General features: G+C 37.3%; 1 protein-coding gene across 3 annotated transcripts in view; it reads left to right on the plus strand.

Annotated features, from left to right (window-relative positions):
• The first annotated feature begins 1,989 nt into the window (after nucleotides 1-1,989).
• The window catches only part of IMMP2L (inner mitochondrial membrane peptidase subunit 2), a 405,909-nt gene continuing 392,600 nt past the window's right edge, over nucleotides 1,990-15,298 (plus strand). The window contains exons 1-2 of one of the 3 annotated variants that reach the window (XM_021545266.4): nucleotides 1,990-2,367; nucleotides 11,265-11,402. In XM_021545266.4, coding sequence (XP_021400941.1) covers nucleotides 11,268-11,402 — 135 coding nt within the window. In that variant the 5' untranslated portion in view covers nucleotides 1,990-2,367; nucleotides 11,265-11,267. Of the gene's footprint in view, nucleotides 2,368-11,263; nucleotides 11,403-15,298 lie in introns of those variants that run through there. The other 2 variants (XM_085568335.1, XM_085568334.1) reach the window with 2 other exon arrangements.

The following is a 15,298-nucleotide window of genomic DNA, read 5'->3' on the forward strand; positions in this document are numbered from 1 at the left end:
ATGGAGAGGTCACTAGAGACCTCTCTAGTGCTCTGTGGCTTACCTGACCAACTGTATGCAAAATCTACTTTATTCTGACCAGACTGTTTTTCAGTGTGTATGAGGCATAACATGAATTATATGTGATAGTCAAAGGTAGCAAGAGTTAGGTTCCTAGTCATGTAATTAAATGGAGATGTGTAACAATACAATACTGAAGATGCTGCAATCATATTTTTTACAATACAATAGCAAGTTTAAGATTTATTGCCCTCTTTTGTTCCACACTATTGATTGCTGCCCTTGGGCAACAAGTTTGTCAAGCTGCAGCTGGACTATATGAAGTGTTCATCTGCAATATCCATTCAGCAATCAGATTTTTTGATCCAGTGCCCTTTTCTCACTGCACCTTTCCTATGCTCTGAGGCAGTTGGATCTGGCCCAGTATTTTCCTCCAAAACACACTCCCTCTGAGCAGTACACTCAACACCACTCAAACATTAATTTCTTTACTATATGGAGGAAGATAAAAATTCCTTAAATACCCTACAGATAGTTGTATTTGCAAATGTGAGGACTTTAACTCAAAGCAGATCTTAAATACCTCCCATAGATTTTCTGTACTCTTAAAATGCAAAATGAAATTAACCTGGAGGAAACTGAAGTAAATGTGTTTTCAGCTTAAAGCTTGCTGTTTGAGAGTCTGTTGAGAGTCTTTTAAATGGATATTGCAGGTAAAAGTTTTGTGTATTGCCAAGAATGTTTTAGTAGTACTCTCAACTGAAAAGTAAGAGGTGGGTAAAAAGGGCTTGTTTTCTCTTTATTTCAGTCATAGATGCATCAAAGCATAGAAGCAGCAAAACATTTTCAGTACCTCCTTGTTAAGAGTTGAAAGCAAAAAACCTTGTAATTTACTTTTGGGTACCAATGCAATTGAGGTGGGAATACTTATTAAAAAAAGAAAAATAAAATGGTGCAAACATTGGTAATGCATAATTTGCAGTTCATAGCTTTAGTATCAGCTTTGATAAATTTCACTTTATCCACAACTAAATAAAGAGTAAGAATGGGCATTTCCTGTTAGTTGCTTAGCACACACCTGATTTCAAAATGAAGACAACTGAAAAGCCATGATTTGATCTTGAGAGGTTTATAGCAAAAATCTTTAATCTGAAAAGAGTTTTAGCTTAAGAACTTTAGAGGGAATTATTTCATACTGTCAGCTTCAAGTGCATGGAAACATTAAGGCACATTCCTGTAAGGTGTTTCTCCTATGTTACAATTTTGCAGCAATATTTGTAAACAATTAGTGAAGGTTTCACAGTAAAATATTTACATGAAAATGGAGATGGTGGATAGCAGTGGCCAAATACTCTATTAATTTCTAAACAGTGCACTGTAACCTACCTCTAGAATCTTAAAGACAGCACACTATTCAAATATGTTACAGAATGCATTAAATAAAGATTAACCAACAATATAGTAAGACTTATTTGATTGTAAAGGTAATGCTTATTTAAAAGTGTGTCAAGGGAAAACAAAAAGTGAGAGAGGGTATCATTCACTGCAGGGATACAGGAAGAGGTGTCACCTTACATTGCTTTCCAACAATGGCCTAACTAGTAGAATTCTCTCTCACCATTTAGTTAGGAACACCCTGAGCCAGAGTTAGTTTCTAGGCATGTGATAGTCTGTAATGGATTTTCCCTCCATGAATTCGCCCATTGACTCTTGAAGGTACATGAGCTATGTGGAAAAACCTCCTTTTTCAGATTATACTGGCACCTACACGTGTTAAGGCAATTAATAAAAACAACACTGAATGAAAACACAAGCCCTAGCGTATCCATCTGCACCAGCCAGGAAAAGCCGGCCACCATCCATCAAGCCAGTATAATGCAGCCAGCTCTATATACAGATGTAGATGACGTAAGTCCTGATCACATCTGGTGTGTTCTAGGGGAAGTCATCGGCTGAACAAAAATCCTGCCCTTTTGTGTGGGTTACACTCTATGCAAGGTACTGAACAGCTTTGTACCGCAATATTAAAAACTCCCAATATTACACATGACTATCCAGAGATTTATTGTTTTCCAAATGCCAAAAAATGGCCACATGATTACACTCCTTGTGTATTTGAATATCCACCCTCACTGAAGGAAAACAGCCACTGCAATGCAGCATCCCACGGTAACTAGAGGCTGAAAAAGGATCAGGCGGGGTGCCTTATTCCGTGCAGGGCCTGTCTGGCTCTGTGCGCGGCACCAGGCGAGCCCGGCAGCCCCGGCCGAGCCCGGCCCGCGGCGGCCCGGGGCGGCCGTTCCGGGAGCACCGCGCGTCACGTGACGCGGCCGGCCGCGGCCCGCCCCCCGCGGCACCGAGCAAAGGGTAAGCGGCGGGAGCCACGGGAGCCGGGCGGAGCCACGGGAGCCGGGCGGGCTTGGAGAGCCGGGGCGGGGAGAGGCCGGGGAGCTGGCTGGTGGATGAGGGAGCGGGGACGGGCGTGAGCAGGGGGGATCCAGGTCGGGCGGCGCGGACAGGCGCGCGCCGGGCCCGGCCCGCTCGCGCCAGCCGTCGGTGCCGCTCGCGCCAGCCGTCGGTGCCGCCCCCGCCCCGCCCCGGCCCCGCCCCCGCCGCGCCGCCGCCGGGGCGGGTCCCTGAGGGGCCGGCGGGAGCGCCGCTCACTGGCGGCCGCCGCTGCTGCCGCCCCGCCCCTAGTCGGTGTGCCGGCCGTGCTTTACTCGCCTTTGTGATTACCGAGATGGCTGTTTCCCGTGGGAAGCGGCTGCGTTGGAAAGAAGCGGCGGCGTCAATAGCGAGAAGCGCCGCTGCTCTGTGCGCCCTCCGCCTGCGAGCGGCGGTGCGGCCGTGCCCCGCTGCCGGGCGAATGGGCTCGGGAGCGACGCCCGGGTTCCGCTGCCGTTCGTCGGCATCGTGTCCGCAGCTGGGACTTTGCCGTGCGCTGCGCTTGGTCCTGGACTAAGTGCTGTTCTTACTTAACGTGTTTCTCTGCTTTATAAACTTCTGCCACATCTTGTATTTGTCCTATGAGGACTACTGTTAATGGCTGTTCTCCGGTATCTTGATTTAGTGGTTTCCTGCTACCCTACAGCCTGGACATCTCAGAGAGAATTTTTTTGTTGCTTTTTTTGTTTGTTTGTTTGCTTATAATGATACAACTTCTCCTAAAGTGTCTGCTTTCCCACGTCTGGTTCTTCTCCCGCAGTCTGTTCTTATTTAGATGCTTCTCTGTGTAAAGGCTGCAATGCTTGAAGCTGAAGAGATTCAGCCAGTTCCTAGACACGTCTCTCTGGTGTTCCTACATATTTTAAGGCAGATTTTCTCGGATGTTGGCAAAAACCTTAGATAGAAAAACTGCAGCTGAACAACAAGTAGACTCTAATATTGTAAAATCTTTTAATTAGCCAAGATTCCATTACAGAAGTTTTACTTTTTTGTATTACCTCCTTGTCCTGTGGAACTGGAATTCGTTGAGCACACCAAGATACCAGAACAGGCAAAGCTGCATTACATATCTCTCTAAGTAACTTTCTTGTACCACTATGTTTTTATTTTCTTTTTTTCCCCTAAAAGTATATACCACACATATTTGTTCATTGTTCATCTAGGAAGAAAATTGAATTTTTCAACAAAATATACTAGGAAGACAGAACCTCTTGAGGATTTTCAGGTTAAATGAAATAATTTATCTAGAAAACTTCAGAATTAAACTTGATTTTTTTAATATGCAGTTTGGAACTTAATACATATGCATTTTGTAAAAAAAAGTTAACATTTTTAACTACTGTATTTGGAAGATTTTCCAGGAGTCTTTAATTTAATTTACTTTTAAAATACAAGTTCTTTTATTTAACTTGTATGTTGTTACCAAAATAAACTCTGTCCTGGAACTCGTGGTTAATAACTATACACGGTAACTAAATCTGGTTATATCTAGATTTCTGAAAATAATAATTTAAGCATGCCAGCAATAATTTTAAGATTCAAATGGTTTCACAGTCACAGTTGTAATTTTGTGCTGAGATCTTTATAAGTTGACTGGGGTGCCACAGATTTCAGCTGTTTCTGGAAATCCATATCCTTGTTCTTGTTGCTTTGCTTATTCTTGAGACCTGAGAAACTCACATGGCAGTCGAAGTTATCACAAATCCCAGACTCAAAATCAATATGGTGGGGAATGATGGGAGTACACCAGGTCTGCTCTTAACAACTCCCACAGTGACCTCTAGAGTTCAAGGATAAAACATGAGTTGTTAAAATAAAGGCAATTATTTTTTGAAGGCATAATTTTCTGTATTAGTTTATTACTATCCCCCAGACAGTAGGTGGTAAGTAGTTGGTTTGTTAGGTTTTACTGATGGGTTTCTTGGGAATATTCTATCGGGAAGTCAGTCCCAATTTCCCTATTTCTATTCTTTCTCTTGGCATAATTTTTAAATACCATAATAAATATTATTTTCAGTCATTATTCTGTCCCTGTATACTTGGTGTATACTGGCATGCTTTAAAGAGTCATAGCTGAGAATCTTGTTTCTTCTATTAATTTGTTTTTGTATTCATTTGACTTTCCATTAGTCTAGAAGAAATTTCCCTGTTCCATATGAAACTTAGTTCTTAACCCAAAAGCAAAACCTTTTAGAACAGTTTGTTTCTGATTATATTAATGTTTGAAACTGAGTGCTGTTATTTTTATTTTTAGGCTGTTCATATAATGTTATCTGAATACTTAGTTATATATTTTGGTGAAAACTGAATATTCCCCTTTTTTGTTGTCTTTGTTTTTGCCTAAGTTTGGTTCTGGATAACCACAACTAATATCACAGTTCTGTGGTGCTTGAAATAATCCAGAGAGTTGACTAGATGAATGTACAAATTCATTGAAATTCCAAGGTTACGCTATTGTTTACTGTAAATATTATTTACAAATCCAGTAAGTTTCAAAGAAACTCCTTATTTATGCAGTCTACTTGAGAGCAAAACATAGCAGCAGCTGGTAGTTATTTGCAAAGGAAACTTTAATTTAAACAATCAACTTTGGTTGCAGGCATTGAATCCTTAGGCTGAAAGCAACAGAGAACCCTGAGTTGTAGGAAGCTGAACATATGTTATGTTGCTCTCTTAAGTGAGTTCCAAAAATTGACGTAATTTAGTACTTTCCTTTATCTATGGTATATATTAATGATCTTTAGTTTCTTTGAAGGTGCAGGAACATGAATAAACCCAAATATTGTAACTTGTTTGTTAGAAGAACTGCTAATCTGCCAATTGCCTGTGTGATAGTACTTGGAAGATATTTCATTACATCTGAAGTTTGAAGTGCTGGGAAAAAGTATGATTTGTAACAATTACTTATGTTTTTAATTGTAATTCTTCTTCTTGATGCTTGTGTTTATAAAATGGAATCCTGAATAACTTGTCAGAGCTCAGGAATGGCTGGTTACTTTCCATCCTAAACTAATTGTTAATTTGATTGCTGAGAGTAACTTTGGTCTATAGCTGTGTTTTCTTCTAGTTTTGCTTATATTTGAAAAGTGAAATGTTTTGTTTGGAAATACAAGATTGTCAGTTAGGGTAAAATTTGTGTACTTGAAACACAAAATTAATTTCTAAGAATAAGAAATATGAATTTCTTTCCAGGTACAACCAACACATCAACTAAGCCTTTGTACATGACCTAGATCCCAGTGATGGCATATTGTATTAAAAGAAGAATCAGTTCTGCATTAAACTGATTGTTTTCCCCCAGCAATAATTCTGTGACTGATATGTTGATGATTATTGTGGTTTGAGCTTTTCTATTTGGTTTGTGAGCTGCAAGCTCATTATGGTTGATCTGGTTTTGTCTGCTTCTGGGAACTTCTGTGTGTGTTACAGTACTGAGAGGATTAAAAAAATTGATTTCTATTATTGGTTTTCTTTACTGTGGTATACTGGAAAAAAATCTACATATTTCATAGGCCTGGGAGCTATTACATGGAAATTGTAATTGCTTGAATTCAAGTAAAGGCATAAGAAAATGGCACAAGATGGAGTTGAAACTAACAAAATCTGCTGCTTTGTATTTGGAGCAAGCAAAATATCTGGGTGTCAGAACAAAAAGACTAATTTAGAGAAAAGAAAAAAGAAAAGCAGACCATACATGTGCAGTTGCTGAAACTGCAGATTAGGTTATGATTTTCTTTTTCAGTAACACAACAGTTGTTTCCATGACCTGAGATATTTCCAAACTCAAAATAGAGGGCTGTTCTTTCATGTCTGTATGCTAGGGCATAGAGGGAGAGTAATATAATAGAGGAATAGGATGAGTAAAACCTGTGCAGAGCATAAATACATGAATTGAATAGACATGTTACCACTATAGTGGAATAATAGCAGGATAGAGTTGGCTTTATTGAAGGATAAATGAGAGCTCCTTTTGGAACCAGATAGGATTTTTTAATAAAAACTTAAATGCACTGATCTGTATTGATTATTTTAACTGAAAACTTATGGACTAGTCTATTTTGATTCTTCTGTGGCATTCATCACCATCATGTCCAAGCCTGTACTTGGATAAATATATGTGATTTATATCAGCCTAGTAAAAACTCTGCATACTTGTACCCTTACAGTAATCACTGTAATATAAAAGTTATGGAAATGTAAAAACTAAAGTGGGAAATCAGGCTCAGGCCTAAATACTGCAGAATTTAGCTCTGGCCTTGTATCATTAAAGATTGTAGAAGAAGAATGTGTTAAAAAGATCACATAAATTCTTATGCTGAATGGTATCCTGTTAATCATGGTTGTTAAGCCAGGTATTACCTCATCTTCTTTAGGTTAGGCTAGTCTTAAAACAAAAGCTCTTGTCCTCATTTTTATGTTTTAAAGGACACAATAAAATTTGGCTTATTCAAGTGTAGAATTTTTTGTTATGAAAGTTTTCTTTATTTTCAAGCCATGTATCCTGAATTCTAGTGTGGTTCTATAAATTTTCATTTATAGAAAAATGTATATTTTGTTTGACAGAAAAGTTGGTTGTTTCAACGGATTCTTGAACTATATATCATATAGTTACTAATTCTTGAACAAGATGAAATAGGTAATTTCACACTAATTTAGCAGTCTTGGTGGGGTAGTTGTTTTGCATATAGGTTGTAATTCCCTCATCCATGTTCCCTCATGTCTTCTTGTAGAAGCACATCAGGGGCCATTCTATTTCCTTTGCACATGACTGCTAATGCCTTGTTTTTACAGCTATTTTTCCTATCATACTTCTGTGGGTAATTTTTAAGTACCTAGGTTTGCAAATATATTGTAACCTGGGGCTTTCTGAATTACTTCATGATTTTCCGCAGGCTGTGTGATAAACAGTGTCTTCTAATGTGCAGGCAAGTGTAAGAAAAAATAAACATTTTATACACAGAGAGCTATCTAAATAGCATCTCTGCTCCATATGTTGTAGTACCCACGAGAGACTCATTATAATCCCTGGACCTTTTGTGCACCAAATACTTCAGTCCGGATAATGCTGTGCTCCATCTGCCTTAATCTCTGAGCTGCACAATGTGAAATTCTTAATGCTTTGACCTGCTATATGCTAGCATTTTTGATCTTGGATTTTTCTTGTCCATGTTTCCATTTCAAACAAGTTTTCAAGGTTGTTGGTTTGAAGTTTGTCAGTTCTACTGAATTATTCTGTGGGTTTTTTTCCTTAAACCAAGTGTAACTTCCAGGTGCTGAAAAGTGTATGCATCTCTAAAGTATTTTATTCTGTTTTTTTTGTATTTGGTTTTGTGTTTTTTTTTTTTGTTTTTTTTTTTCCCACATCTTTTAAGTGTTGTGATTTGTTCATCTTCTTCAAGGTGTCAAATTTGGCAGCGATCCAGAAATATATGTTAGGGAAATTATTTTTTTCAGCAAACAATATACTTTGCTTGCCTCACTTACATGCATTTAAACCTGTCATCATCAACTAGCCACTGTACTGTATTTCAGAATTTCACTCCAGGAACATGATGCTTTTAAAATCTACGGCTGTTTTGGAACTCTCTAAGAGCAGAATACCCATCAGGAGAGATGGGTATCTTGTTTTTTTAATTAAAAAAACTCTAACTAGAATTTTTTCTTTTCAGGGTTGTTTTTGTGTCTACCTTTACCACCCTAAAATTCTTTCTTGTGACTGCAGTAAATGCTTATCATTACTTTTCCCCCTTCCTTTCTCCTACGACCATCAAAGTTTAAGAAAAGATAACACTGCACATTTTAATCCAGTAGTATTTGTCAGTTGAGGATTATCCATTCACATGTCCATTACTGGTAGAAGGTAATGCTGCAAACTGCCTTTATGCTGCCTGTGTTCCAGCCCTTCCCCTGTAGCAGTGCAAGACAACTTGAAAGAGTGAGGGGAGACTTCCCATTTACTAGCAGTTGGGTGGTGAACTATTTTGTCAACAGTTGCATGGGAACTCTGCGTGTGCATTTATTTGTCTGTGCTTTTTAGAGGGGAAGGTTTATGAAACAGACATGGCAAAAATGTTTGCATGTGTTGAGAATGTTACACTATATCAAAAGATTTAGTTATAGGTGGATTGTTTTTAAATAATTCTTCTCAAATTGCTTGAAATGTGTCTGCAAATGTTTGCTGTCTTTTGGGAGGAAAGGCTTGTGCTGGGTGGCTCAGTTTGTGTTATGGGGAAAAGGTGCCCTTTCGTGTGGAAGGTGGGGAACCAGGAAAAGTTCAGAATGTAACTCATCATTATAAATGAAGGACTCATCATTTTGGTGTACAGGGAAGATTAAACCAGTGGTTTGATCTGTTATCGAGAGGAGAAAATTCAGGCCAAGTAGAGAAGTCCTTCAGCACATGAGCTGTTGTTGGTTTTGGTGGCTTTGCAAATCGATTGCTTGTAGGGATGCTGCTAGTGCTTTTTCCCTCATGATTTTTTATATTGTGCCATGTAATGCTACATGTGTTCAAACCCACAAAAGTAAGATTTTAATTTCCAGTTTGTCCCGTTGCTTAATGCTGGCTGCTGGTGTTGCCTTGTCCAAGTGGTGTACTGAGAATGAAGCATTTTGTCTTAGCAGTTTTAACCTGACTGCTAGATTCTCCATCACTATTAATTAGCTTCTAAGTTCTAGGAAGCATATGGTTGGTCTCCTGTGAATTGTCTGGCCAATTACTTCTCTTCAGATGCTTGATTTTTCTGTAGATGCTAGCATGGGGCTTCTGCAAAAAGTTTATAACAAGATCTGTCCATGGATTTAGTAGAAGGGATGGGATGAATATTCATGTTTCATTATTAATGAAAAAGATGTTTGACTCTGAGGAATTTTAAGAGTAGTAAAGATGCTTGATTTCTGAATTTTTAAAAACTATTCTTAAATCAGCCATATTCCAATGCATGTGTCAGAAAATGTTTTCCTGCTCAAGTTACTCCAGAGAACATGGTGAATATATTTGTGGGTAAGGTCTCAAAATGGGGTTTTGTGGCTGACATTGCTATTGAGTGTAGGAGGTCTGAGATGCCAGATCTCATAGAGAAGTAGAGTTCTAGCCACAAAACTCGAGACACAAAGTTCAAAGTAAATAGGCTGAGAGAAGGATATTAAAGTGTAGGCAATAATGTAGTCAGAAGGTGGACAAAACCCTGATTTTTAGAGATTTTGTTTTTATGTGGCATATTTTCCAAAGGTAAAATTCTGCTGATTGAGGCAATAGTCTCTTTTGGTGGATTGAATCTAATAACCAGTTCTTAATTGATATGCTGAGGGTAAATCCTTATAACTTTTGTCTTGAAATCCTCAGGCTTTTGTTCTGTTTCACAACATATTTCAAATTATTTTTAAAAGTGGTTGATGCAAATTAAAAATGTTTTCATGAAATGTTCAGAAAGAAATTAACTGAATTATATGCAGTGTGAAAATTTAAATTTATGAGCAAGTTAGAGATGATGAAATGTTTCCACTTAAAAATAATTAAAACCTTTTGAAGGTGAATATCAGAAATAATAGTCTCAGAAGACAGATTTTGTCATTGCAAAGGTGTTAATATCTATAAAGAATTCTAGAGACAAATATGCAGATGGCTTACTTTGTAGAACTGAGTTTTCTCCTCTAAGTTTTATGGGTTTTTGGAATTAAGCTCTATCTGTGACAGAAATATTACCTTCAGTACTATTTCATCAGAGTGATATAAATGTATATTCTGCATACAAATAGTTAATCACTTCCATGTTTCTGAAAATACAACAAAGAAAAAAAGATTATATTGTGAAATTTTAAGTACTTTGTAAGAGGATTGAATGAAACTGTATATATTTGCACTTTTCATTATTTTAATTGAAAAATAACTCTATCTTGGATATAAACACAAGCTGATCTACCAGGGATTCATTAGGTGGGAGTTGCCAATAGGTGAAAGACAGCATTTCTTATACTAAAACTGCAGTTATGTAAATTAGGCCTGGGTCTATGCAGCAGTACCTGGATATTCAGCTTGCTTTTCAGAGGTGTGACTAATACAAACAAACACCTGGTGTTTCAGTGCACTTTGTAGGTACTTTCCAAGCATAGTAAAATACATGGAGTTGGAGTGGAATTATCCCATGTGTAATTAAGTAGCTGCCTAGTCTGCAAGCATGCTTTTAACTTTGCAATGGAGTGGTGAACAAGGAGTCATCATGTTCTGGTGTGTCCCTATGATATATGTGACAATTTGAATTGATTTTATGTTTGCAGTACCACCAGTGTGAAAATGATGCATTTGTGCATTTCATTTGTGAAAATATTTAATAAAGAAAAGGTGATGTGTTGCAAATAGCTTTCCTTTGCTTAACACAGTCCACCTTTGGGGGTAAAAAATTAATAAATACCAGTGTATGCAGAGAAAATGATTTGCAATGCTTCTTTTTTCCAAAATGCATTATTAAATTTTGCCTGGTTGCATCACTTTGCTTCTTGCTTACCTGCCACTTTGAATAATTTTTATCAAGTACTTCTGCTAGCACAGGATCACGAGAAATGTTCAAATTAGCTAAAGGGTAAATGTAAAGTATCAAGCTCAATTCTGTAGAATAGACATTTAAAATCTGATGAAGATTTCTGGTTTGCTGGTTTGGGGATTTTTTCCTATTCTTGTGTGCACACTTTTCACTCTGGATATTGTGAGCCTCTAATGGATAATAAATTTATTCTTAGTTATTCTGTGTTGAATTGCTACATGTTGATGTTACTTCAAATTTTTTCTATAATGACTTTTTTCTTTCCTTCATGTTTTTCAGATTATGGCACAAGCTCAGGGTTTGGGGAGGAGATACATTAAAGCCTTTTTTAAAGGTTTCTTTGTTGCCGTTCCTGTAACTGTGACTTTTCTGGATAGAGTTGCCTGTGTCGCAAGGGTGGAAGGAGCATCAATGCAGGTATTCCTGGAAATATCTTTTGTGTATCAGTAAATTAAAAAGTGGCTCTCCACTGATCATAGCAGGGTGAAAAAAAAATTTTCTCAGTTGTTATTAAATGATGTTCTAGTATAGAATAGTTTAGTTTCAACTTTGTTAAATATTCTGTGAAAGAAAAGATTTTGAGAACAAAACTTCCCAAAATTCTGTCAGTAAAAAGAAAATATAGGGAGAAATAGTGATAGATTGTTTTGATATATGTTTTGACATTTAGAAATATGTAGAGCAATATATTTTGTCTCTTGGGATTGAATTGAGGACTCACAAAGAGTCTTTATTAATTTTTAGTAGCTAATTTGTAGTAACTGTGTGGTAAAACTGTTCCTTCTATACTTGTTCTTATTATTGAACACATAAGGCACAATTACAGGGAAGAATATTGAAAGTGGCATGAACCTACTATTATTGCTTATGTTTATCAGGAAATAGGTATCAGTTCACAATTTTTACTTTGGTTGTATTGAATGCTTATACATCATAAGCAAGTAAATATAAATAGCATGTGTAAAATTTAGATGATAAATACTCATGAACACTATTTCTTTCACCTTTTATTTGGTCTTGAAAAAGCTATATTTTAATGTAGATAGAAAATTTCCATGTTATTACTTTGCATTTTAAATCATATGCACTGCATGTTGGTATGCATCTCCACTGATAACAATGATGTATTTTGTTTCAATGTTGCAACATTACAATTAGTAAAAAGTTAGGATTTGATTCTTGGATGTCAAGATCTCTTTTCTGATTGTCTTAATAAGCTCAGAACCTTGAAGAGAGGTTTCACAGCAATCAAGACCAGCTGCTGGAGTTTGAATTATGCAGAATTTATGCGTGGGCTAGAAAACTTAGACTTGATCCTGCACTTGGCTGATTTATGTTTAATGTTCTAAAAAGCATGTGGTGGGGAGGAGGAAATGGCAAGGTGGCATTGTGTCTTTTGTGGCAGTCTGTAATCCGATGTTTAAACTCTGTCAAGAAACCTCATTAGGCAGCTCTCACATCAAGAATGGGGATGAAAGTAAAATCACCTTACTCCAGTAATTCCACAATCCAAGCCCAAAAGCTAGGTGTAATGTAAGTTATTATTTTTCACAGATGCTTTTCTGAATATTGTTGATGACCAGTGAAAGAGGGGACAATCTCAGGGCTTGCAGTTGCAGAGCCAGAAATTTGCACTAAAAATGAGAGGAAGGGAAAACTGTGAAAAAAACCTGTTTTATTATCTTTTTATTATATTCAAGCAGTAGAACTTCAAATAGATAGCACAGCATCTAGAGAAGTACAAAATGAGCCAGATGAATACAACTCTGTTTTCCATCTTCCCATTTTTTGCCTCTATTGCAATTCTAGAGCTACATGGAATGTTTTAAGATGCAAATTCATGTTGGATTTTCTGGTTTTGGCTTGATGCCTTTTTTTTATTTCTGGTTTTTGGATTTTTTTTTTTTTTTTTTTTTTGCTACTAGTGAGTGTGACCTGAGCATTTAAATTTTGAGGTGTTGGGTTTATTTGGCATACCACATTGCCATTTATTGTTTGATCTCTTTCTGCCTCTGATTTAGTGTTCTGTTTGACATCCATTAGTGCTTAATAGTTTTGCTTCAGTAGCTGGAAAGAAATGTCTTAGATTTTCCTCTCCACAAGTGTGTTGTGCCCCTCTGGTTAGACCCTCAGTTTTATGTTTTCTTTAAAGTCAGTCCCAAGTGTTTGAGAGTGGTCTGGTATTGTTTTGGAGTATTGCTTTGCTACTCACTTGAGGAGCACAGTTTACTGTAGTTTATCCATGGAAGATTTGAAAGCCAATACTAAAAATTCTGGAAATGGATGGTGGGAGCTGCTGCCTAATATCTCTTGCCAAAAAAAATTCTCCTGTAGAAAAGCAGGTTTGGTAAACATTCAGGCAGTGCAGTCAGATCCCCACACCACACTCACCACAGCTGACTCAGTGAGAGAGGCAAGAAAAGCTCTTTTTGCAAGATTTTATTCCAGCGAGGTCACATGAAACTGAAGGGAACCCAGTGAGAAAGAGGGAACACCATGTGCTGCAAGCAGTTTAAGAAGGGGAAGGGGGCAGAGCAGCCACCAGGGGTATCCAAACAATGAGGGAACAGGGAAAGGAGAAACCAGGGGAAGTCCATGGGGGAGTCTGCCTTTTCCCCCCAGGAGGACTACTCTGTGGTGGTTAGTCACTGCCTTTGCCAAGGCAGAGGACTTGAGAATTAACTGAGAGCAGGGAGTTCATGGGATGCTACACAATACAGTCATTTGCTTAGATTTATTCAACCTGACAAAGGGAAAGCAATATATATTCACTGGATTATTAAAATTGAAGCTTTTCCCTTGCTGTATCTGTTAACTAAGCATTCCCTCTCTTGATTGAAAAATAGCTTGAAAGCTGACATTTATAATTTTACTGACATCTCAGTGTCTGTAAAACTCTCTGGTTTTATTCTGAAACAGAACTGAAATAGAGGTTTGTTTTAAACTTCTATGCATATGGCCATTTTTCAGATTGAAAAAATAGTCCTAGTGCTTTTAATAAGATACTAATTTCCTTGCCAAGATTTATTAGACATCTAAGCAAGTCTGACAGAGACACAATTATAAGAAATATATACTTTTCTTTAAGAGTAGCTTAAGGGAATACTGGTCACGTTGCAATTCTGTCTGTTAACTGTGTTCTTTGGAGGGGTGATCTATGTCAAATATATCTGAAAGTGATAGGTATGAGGAAGGCTAAACTTCAGTCAATTTGAAGTCAGATTGTATCCTTCAGTCGCATGCTTCCAGGGATACCTTATTGTCTCAATTTGATATCATGGTAAGATTCCCAAGAATCTGTTTGTAATAGACCTCTAAAATATCTATCTGGCTTTGTGTACTTATAATTCTGGCTCCTGCTGAGCCTGAAATTAAAAGGTTTTACAAGAAGCAAAAATAAATTTCTCTGTGTCATGCTTGCTCTCCTACTCTTGCTCTCTGCTGTGTGCTTTCTCTCCCCTCTACACTTTATTCTTTTGTTCTGGACCGGCCTTACTGCTGCTTCATAGTTACTGATGATGTGAACACTTTTTGACACCCTGGTATGCATATGAATAAAGCTTCTAATGAAAATAAAAAATTTCTGACCTAACCAATTAAGACAGACTTCATGCATTGTATTGTCTCCAGCTGATTTTGTATTTTTCAGTGCTTTCAGCCACCTGTTGTAATTTCACTTGTGCTGACTTCAGTGTATATGTGTATTAACTCTAACCTATAGGGAATAACTGTGAACTATTGCTGTTTATAATTTTAACAATTTTAATAGTTTCATTACTTTCTCTTTTATTTCCAAATTTACTGGGATTTTTAATCACTTGAGGTAGTTTTGTTGCTTAGGATTTTAGATTGATGTGCTCATCTAGCATTCTACTTCTGTGTATTTCTAGTGAGTTGTAATCTGTTTACAACATTAAATGTAAGTGAAAAAAATAACTAGTAGTAAGATTTCTTAATTGACTTGTGGATTTTTTTGGTGTGACTTCTTGTAGTGTGGGCTGTATACTTTAAAATGTTTGTTGTCATATGGACATCTTTATATTAATTTGTGTTATTTTTTAATTGAGTTTAATTGCTTGTCTGGTATTACAGACTCTTCATACATAAAGATGTGGAAAAGGACCCCCTCATGGATATATACATTTGTAAATTCATTAAATCAAATGGACAGTTTTCAAATAGGATAGAAAATAACAGCATATGTGCAGCTTTATACACACATATTGCAAACAGTTCAGTACCAAGGAAGTGGTCTGAGCAGGAACAGTTCAAGGATTATAGGAAGTGGCCTGAGCAGCAATCTCTGATGAAGC

The sequence above is a fragment of the Lonchura striata genome, chromosome 1A (assembly GCF_050655825.1).
Source record: "Lonchura striata isolate lonStrDom1 chromosome 1A, ASM5065582v1, whole genome shotgun sequence".
NCBI lineage: Eukaryota > Metazoa > Chordata > Aves > Passeriformes > Estrildidae > Lonchura > Lonchura striata.